General features: G+C 18.7%; 2 protein-coding genes across 2 annotated transcripts; one reads left to right on the forward strand and one right to left on the reverse strand.

Moving 5' to 3' along the window:
- Positions 1–1873: 1873 nt before the first annotated feature.
- Positions 1874–3214, forward strand: SRAE_X000146600 (Astacin-like metalloendopeptidase; the record flags this gene model as incomplete). Its single annotated transcript, XM_024649285.1, has 3 exons — positions 1874–1930; positions 1968–2019; positions 2061–3214. 3 exons carry the CDS (start codon positions 1874–1876, stop codon positions 3212–3214), a joined length of 1263 nt encoding a protein of 420 aa, XP_024498931.1.
- A 2409-nt stretch (positions 3215–5623) lies between these two features.
- On the reverse strand, positions 5624–6960 carry SRAE_X000146700 (Astacin-like metalloendopeptidase; the record flags this gene model as incomplete). The annotated part of the gene is made up of 3 exons (XM_024649296.1): positions 5624–6777; positions 6816–6867; positions 6904–6960. The coding sequence occupies 3 exons, from the start codon at positions 6958–6960 to the stop codon at positions 5624–5626; spliced, it is 1263 nt and encodes a 420-aa protein (XP_024498932.1).
- Positions 6961–8814: the final 1854 nt, after the last annotated feature.

The raw sequence follows: 8814 nt of genomic DNA on the forward strand, positions 1-8814 counted from the left end.
AATAGAAAAAAGTAAATTGTTGATACTTATACTACATAATAGAAACAAAATGCAAAAACTTTATAATTTTAATTTTTTACTTGTAATAATAATAAACATACAAAGCTTTGCTACAGCTAAACTACTTTCTTGCTTCAATAAATTTAAATACAATAATGCTGAAAAATTTTAAATATCAAACAATTAAAATATTAATATTTAAATGATAAAAAACTTTTTATAACATTAGTTAATAAATTAAATCGGGAATTTAAATAAATAAATAACCAGTCGATTAAATATTAGAACTTTATCTATAGCTTAAAATAATTTAAAAATATTATTGTAAACATACAATAACATGTAATATTCTTAAAAGACTACTAATTTACCATACTTTATTACTTACTTAATCAATAAGTTTTATCGTTTTTTTTTTGATTAAATTGAATAAGATTTGATTCAACAAATGTATACAAAAAATGCACAATTTTATCTTTTTATAATTTTAAAATGGCCTTAAACATTTTAAAAGTTTAAGGAATATTTTTATTTTTTTATTGTAATATTAATTTTTAAAAAAAGTATAATTTTTTATAATTTTTTCTACAATTTTGTTACATAATATTGTAATTAAAAAAAAATTATTATCTTTAAATTACTTTTAATTATAAATATTTATTTTAGAAAGACTCGAATTCTCTTAATGGATATATTTAAAAAAAATAACTTTTTTTTTAAATTATTATCTTTTATCTTCTAGTAAAATTTATTTTATAATCTTTAAATTATTTCTAAAATGTGTTTGTTATCTTTAAAATGTACTTAATAAATTGTTAATTTTTTTATCAACTAGTATTTTGTTATGTATGCTATCAAATGTCATACATTATATAATAAAAATAAATTGAACTTTGGATTATTATAAAAGTCTGAAATATGTCTTAAAAAATGTTTTGATTTTTAAAATAATATTTATATTGGATTTAAAAATATATAAGTAAGAGTTTTTTTTTTTAAAAAAAATACAAATTGGTAAAATAAGAACACTTTAAAACACCAATAATTATTAAATAATTTATTTAAATTTACAACCAAAACAAAAATTTGACCAAACTATAAAAATAGCGGTTATTATATATGTTTAAAATTTTTAAATTAGTCACTGTTTTGTTTATATAAATTTTTCTAAAGTTTCTTTTTATTATTAAGTATTTTCTTAATTATCCCAACCCCTATAATTATAATAAATTTATTCGCTTATTTTTATAATTTGGTATAACAAAAGAAAATAAATAAAATGATTATTTTCTTATCTTTTTACTACTTTTATACTTAGTTAATAGTATCCTTTTCTGTTTGACTGAATTTATTTAATGTTAATTTTTTTTATTGATATTTCACTACTTAAGTTATAGTTTTCTAAAATATGATTAATTCATCGTTTATAAATAAAAAAAAATTTTTTTTGGTTTTAATTGGACTAGTAGTAAATAATTTAAAAGCTTTTGATATTCATTAAATTATTTGACTTTTTTTTTGTCCAAATATAAACATTCATAATTTTTTGTTATTTTATATTAACTTTGCTTTTTTTACTACAAATATTTTAATATTGATTATTTTAATGTAATTTCTTTAAAAGTAAAGTCTAAAAATATATTATAATTAAAAAAAATTAATAACTATAAAACATTTTTTAAAATGTATAATTACTTTTAAAAATTTTGTATATTTTTATATGAGTGTAAACTAAATAAAAGAAATATAAAATAGTTAATAATAATGTTAATCAAATAATAAAATTTAATCTAATTAGAGGACAATATGTTAAACAAATTGTTTTGGATATAAAAGGTGATTTATTTCCATATTTCTTTGCACCACTTTTAATATGAAAGCAACGGTATATATTTATATTTTTACTACTATTACTTTTATATTAATAATTGTAAGAAATATATTTTATTTTTCATTTTTATTTTTAGTGTCTTTGGCTTATTTACCGAAATTTATCTTATAACAAAAATAAAATAATAGGTATTTTTATATTTTTTAAATAGTATGTAAATATTTTATAGTAAGCAATGATATTATTTTTGAAGATACTCATATTGATTACAAAAGAGATATTTTAAAAGACCAATATGCCCCATGGGAATTTCCAATTAAATATTTTGTCCAATCTCCTGTCTCAACCGATAATGTAGAAAAAGCAATAAAAGAAATAACAGATAATACTTGTGTTAAATTTGAAAAAAAAAACAGTTTAAGTTTAAATGAAAAAGGATTAGTGTTTTACAAAGATACAGTATGTTCTTCAAATGTTGGACAATTAAGCACAAAAACCTATCAAGTTATTAAGCTAACACCAGCCTGTTACAATAATCCGTTTCTTATTTTACATGAAATAGGACATGCTTTAGGATTAGTTCACGAACATACAAGAAAAGATAGAGATAAATACGTTACAATTCACTATAATAATATGTATAGTAGTGAAAATGTAAACTTTAAAATACATAAATTTAATGCTTATAAAAGTTACTCAACTTCCTACGATTTTTCTTCATTGATGCATTATGGTCCATATACTTTTTCTACTGTTTTTAGTTATGTTTTTGGTTATAAAACTATAGAATCAAAATTGGAGCGAGAATATGATTTAATGATGGGACAAAGTAAAAAAATGACTTTTAATGAATTTAAGCAAATTAATTTATGTTATTGCAATTGGTGTAACTGGGTTAACAATGAAACTGGTAGAAGAACACAACAAACAGGTACTACTGCTTTATGCAAAAATGGTGGTTATCCAGATTTTAACAATTGTAGTAGATGTATTTGCCCTACTGGTTACACAGGAGATTTATGTGATAAGATAATTGAAAGTGATGAAAATTGTGGTCCAACTTCTTTTTATGTTAATGAAACTGGAATTCCTATAATACTAAAAGGACAAATGAATTGTTATTTTTTTTTTCTAGCCGAAAAAGCTAAAAAAATTACACTTCAAATAACTTATGTCAATGCGCCATATAATGGATATATTTGTACTGAAGACATTGCTTATCAAGTTAAATATAGAAAAGACAAAGGTGCTACTGGTTTGCTTTTATGTGGTCATCATTCGAGAGTTATAACACTAACATCTGAAACAAATTCTATCCTTTTATTTTATAAAGGAATTTCCGATTTTAGTTTCATGCATTTTGTTTTTCAACAAGCAAATTAACAACTTATTTTTTTTAATAATTCTGTTTTTATTTTGACGTATTTTGTTTATCCATGCAAAAACTTGTTTAATAATAATAATAAATTTTTTTTTTATATTATTAGTACACTGTGAATAAACTCGAAACGGTTTAGATCTGATCTCAGATGATAAAATATTTATACACAAATAAAAAAGCTGTCTGAAATTGTACGAGTTTGCTTGTTTGCAAATTTAAACATATAAAAAATTTAAAACTAAAAAAAATGCTAAAAAACAAAATAAACTTTAAAATATACTTTAGAATAAAAATCAAATGTTTAGTATAAAGATAAAATTCTAAATTTTTTTCCATCCTCACAATAGCAAAATCAAATTTAATTGTGTACAGGCTTATTTACCGTTCACTAGATATATAAAAAAATAGTTTTTTTTATGCAATTTATTAATAAATATTGGATTTAAACTGTATCCGAGATGTAAAATATTTTAAATTTTTTTTATAACTTTTAAGAAATGCTACAAATTTATTTTTTAAACAGTATTATGACATATCTAAACAAAAATTTGAAATATTATTTGCTAAATGATTTTTACCTATAATTCATTTTTTATGTATTTGGAGTAAATTAAATGTTTTTATTTTTATATCACTTATATATTTATTAAACTTTTTTTTAAAAATTATAATGTCAAAAATATAATTTTCCCACATTAAAAATAGATTAACAAATAATATTCTAGCATAATTTTGAAAACCAAAATGAATATAAGATATTGGTAAAATACAAAATAAAGATTAAATTACATTGACAAAATTTCAATATATAATTCTATTAAACAAATATTTAATATAATGGAAATTTTTATAAAATATAAAAAAATATTTTATCAATGGTTATTTGGCTGCAATTAAATAATACCAACAACTAATGATTTTTAAAAATATTCGTTTATTATGATTTTAAAATTAATCTTTTATCATAAAGATTAGATGACATGTCTGTTTAGTCAAAATTTTAAAATCAACTTTAAATAAAAAGTAAAAATAATATGCAAAGAATTTTTGATATTTTAAAATAAAAAACAGAAAAATTATGTAGCATCTATTAATAGTTTTGTATATATTTTCTAACATTTTTTTAAATTAAAAACAAAATCTTAAATTTTTTTCATTTGGTATATAATTTAGAGCACGTTGTTATTTATCACCTCGTAATTTCCTAAACAAAAAAAAATATTTATGTTGTTTTATCTTAATGATTGTTGTATAAATTAGGTTATATTTAGAATACTTTTTTAATAATAATAATAATAATAATATATTTATTTATTTCAAATTTACCCTTAAAGTCAATATTTTTAAACATTTAATTAAATTAAAATTTTACAGAATTTAATCAAATTCTATTTAATAAAAGTTTAATTAAATCAAGAAACATTTAATAAAAACGTTTAAAATAAGTAACAAAAAATTATTTAAACTTATTTAAAAATGAAATACATATAACATTTGTCTTATTTTAAAAAAATAGACAATTTATATACTTCAATATAATGACCAACTTTTTAGAAAATCATGCTTTTAATTTTATGGCTTTCATAAAATTTCTTTTGTCTTAATAAATATCAAATAAAATTTTTTTAAACAATTATTTTTAAATCATTGACACATTTGTATCTTATCTCATATAAAAGTTTCTTGCTTTCAACTAATCATTTTCTTTCTACTTGTTAAATATTTGTCTAGACATAATTTTTATCATTACAAATATGAAGGAATTTTTTTATTTTACTTCTATATAAATTATAATTTTTATATATTTACTTAATTGTAAATTTTAATTTATATATATCACTATTTTTTACAAAAGATTTTAAAAAAAAACAAAAATAAAATTTTTTTAGAAAATAATTTATTTTTCAATGCTAGCATATTTTTGTATTTTCAAAATGTAATTATAAATATGATTTAATAGAAAAGATAAAAGTAAAAAAAATTAAAATTTTTTTATTTTATTTTAGAACATAGTATATATTTAATAAAATTTACATATAAAATAAAGTTTTGCAATAGCAATATTTTTTTCCATTTTTTTAAATTTGATAAAGTATTTTTTATTATACAACAAATAAATAAAGCATTTATTAAAAAAATCGATACAAATATAAAATATTTAAAGTACTTTAAAACTACTAATAAAAACAATTAATTAATATTTTATACTTGAATTTTTATTTATATGAATTAAGAATGTTAATTTAAAACAAAGCTAAAAAATCAATTTTTAATAATTTTAAAAATTTGATTTGAATAATATTATATCTTGGATATAAAAATTTATAATATTTTTTGCTTTATTACTACGCTTTTGTGTGGTTAAACAAAATAATTCAATAGTAAAAACAAAAATATTAATCGTTTCATTTTTAATCAACTTCTTTGAATGTAAAATGCATGAAACTATGTTTGGATTCTCCTTTATAAAATATAAGAATATCGTTTAATTCAGATTTAAGTATTATAAGTCTTGAATGATGTCCACATAAAAGCAAACCAGTAGCACCTTTATCTTTTCTATATTTAAACTGATAACCAACGTCTTCTGTACAAATGCTTTCTTTGTATGGTGCGTTAACATATGTTACTTTAAGTAAAACCTTTTTTGAATCTTTTGCTTTTAAATAAATATAACAATTCATTTTGTCATTTAATATTATAGGTATTTCACTTGAATTGACATTAAAGTTAGTTTTACCACATTTTGTATCACTTGTAATAATTTTATCACATAAATCTCCTGTGTAACCAGTAGGGCAAATACATCTACTACAATTGTTAAAATTTGGATAGCCTCCATTTTTACATAAAGTTTGACTATCCTGGTTTTCAATTTGTAAACCAGTTTTGTTGTCTACCCAATTACACCAATTACAATAAAATAAATTAATTTGTTTAAATTCATTAAAAGTCATTTTTTTACGTTGTCCTATCATCCATGAATATTCACGTTCTAATTTTGACTCCATAACTGGCCAACTAAAAAGATAACTCCATAAAGTTGCAAACTCATATTGGTTATAATGCATTAATGCTGCATAATCATAATAAGTTGAATAATTAAAATAAGCGGGGGTTTTTAAAATTTCAAGATTAGATAAACGATCACTTCTCATATTACCTGCATTAATTTTAATGTATTTATCTCTATCTGTTCGTGCATGTTCATGTACCAAACCTAAAGCATGTCCAATTTCATGTAGAATAATATATGGGTTATCATAACAATCAGGTGTTAGTTCAATAATCTGTGTATGATTACTTTCAATATGCCCAATATAGGATATACATCTTTGACCTTGTTCAAATAATAATTCTTGTGTCTTATTAGTAGTTTCATTTATTTTATTAAATTTTATACAAGTATGATTTATTACTTCTTCTATGGCAATTTTAACATTTTTGCTAGAAACAGAAGATCCAACACAATAATTTATTGGAGATATCCATGGATTCCGAAAATCTCTAAATAGATCTCTTTTGTAGTCAATATGAATGTCATTAAAAATAATATCGTTACTAACTATAAAATATTTTATTGTTAAAAAAGAGTACTAATACCTATTATTTGATTATGTTTGTATATTGAGTTTTTGTATATACACCAAAAATACTAAAAATAAAGTTTAAATTCAATAATTTTACTTACAATTATTAAAATAAATTTAATTATAGAAAAAATATAAATATATATTGTTTTTTTCATATTTAAATTTTAATTGAAATTTGTAAATGAATTATTTTTTATAACAAAAAAACGTTTTATCTAAAATATTGTGTACCAATTTTAATTATATTTTATTATTTGCTAATATTTTTATTTAATGTATATCAATTTATATGGTTATTTAGTAGACTTTTAATTACTTAAAACAATATTAAATGTTTAAAAGTGATATATAATTTTTTAAAATTTAAGGTAATAATTATATTTTAATTTTTAAATTTGTAATACAAGGTCATTTGGAAAAATAGATAGATGATATTTAAAAGAAAAAAAATTTAAGAATAATCAGTTATTTTTGAAAAAAAAAATGAATGGCTAAAACATTAAATTATTGTTATAATTTTATCAATTATTTATATCTGTCGTTACAATTTTTTTAATAGAAGTTAATTAGAATTTTTCATGTTTTGTTTCTATAATTATATGGAAAGATTAAAGTTTTTATCACTTTTTTACGAAAAATATTATTGCCGTGTTGAAGTTGTTAAAAAGTTTTATATTTATAAAGCTAAAGTTAGTGTCAGAAAATTATAAAAAAAGGAGATGTTTCATATATACATTTTTTTAATTGAAGACACTTTGTCAAAAAGAAATAATTTTTTAAATCATTATGTTGATAATAATCAATATTTAATTTTTTTTAAAAAACAATCAAAATAGGTACTATCATTTACAGACAAGAAAATTAACGAATAATTTTACAAATGTAGAAGTAAAAAAACATTTTCGTTAGTGGATAACAATGTGAAGAAAAAAAAAATTATCTACTAATAAATGTGTATAACTTTTTATTTAATTTTAATTAATATAAAATTAATCTTACTTTATTAAACACTAATAAATTTATTAATTTTTAAAAATTTATCAAATGGTTAAAAGAGTTATATTTTTAAAAAAATTGAAATATTTTTAAACTATTTTAACCATGTTTATTATCATTTTATACAAATATATTTTGTATGATTTTTGTATTTTTATATAAGCTACTCAAAATAAAAATGTCAAAACTAAAAAATATTTTTCTTATAATAAGAATAATTTTATTATTTGATTCTTACTTTATTTAGTTAAAATTACAATTATTAAATAAATATTTAGTTATCTTTAATTAAACTCTTGGTTTTTTAGAACTAAGACAATATAATTATTAAATAATATTGTGAACATTTAAAAAATAATCATACATTTTAAATATCACATAAAAATAATTAACAAGTTTCTATAACTAAAAATCATAAAAACTTTTGTAATCATATTTTTTTATACTTTAATTACTTAAGAACTTTGCTTCTTAGCATTAGGAGTTTTTTACAATACAATAATAATATTAAAACTTTTAAGATTAAAAGTCATATAAAACTTTTTCATATCATTTAACCATTTTTAATTAAAAATTAAATCTTTATCATTCTGTAATACTCTCATCTTTCTAAAATTAAAACACTAAAAACTTTTTTAAAAAAAAGTTTAGAGTGAAAATAGGGGCATGCGAATTTTTTACTTTTTTCTACAGAATACGAAAAATTTAATTAAAAAAGGGAAAATTAAAAAGTAGTTATTTTTTGTTTTAGAAATAATCATTTTAAAAATTTTATTGTTTGTTGCTATGTAAATTTATACTTTTATCAATCTAAAATTTTTTTGTATGTTTAATTTCACCATTATTTTCTTTTTCTAACAGATCTTCAGATCCTTTTTCAGATCTGTGTCTAAAGTTTCGTTTGTAGATTTACAAAAAATACTTATGCTTCACTTGCTAACATTTAAATCTAGAATCTGCCACTTAATAGTAGTTTCTTATATTTAAAAAATAATGAAACTTTTATAAAGTAC

This window comes from Strongyloides ratti, scaffold srae_chrx_scaffold0000002 (assembly GCF_001040885.1).
Source record: "Strongyloides ratti genome assembly S_ratti_ED321, scaffold srae_chrx_scaffold0000002".
In the NCBI taxonomy this organism is placed as follows: domain Eukaryota; kingdom Metazoa; phylum Nematoda; class Chromadorea; order Rhabditida; family Strongyloididae; genus Strongyloides; species Strongyloides ratti.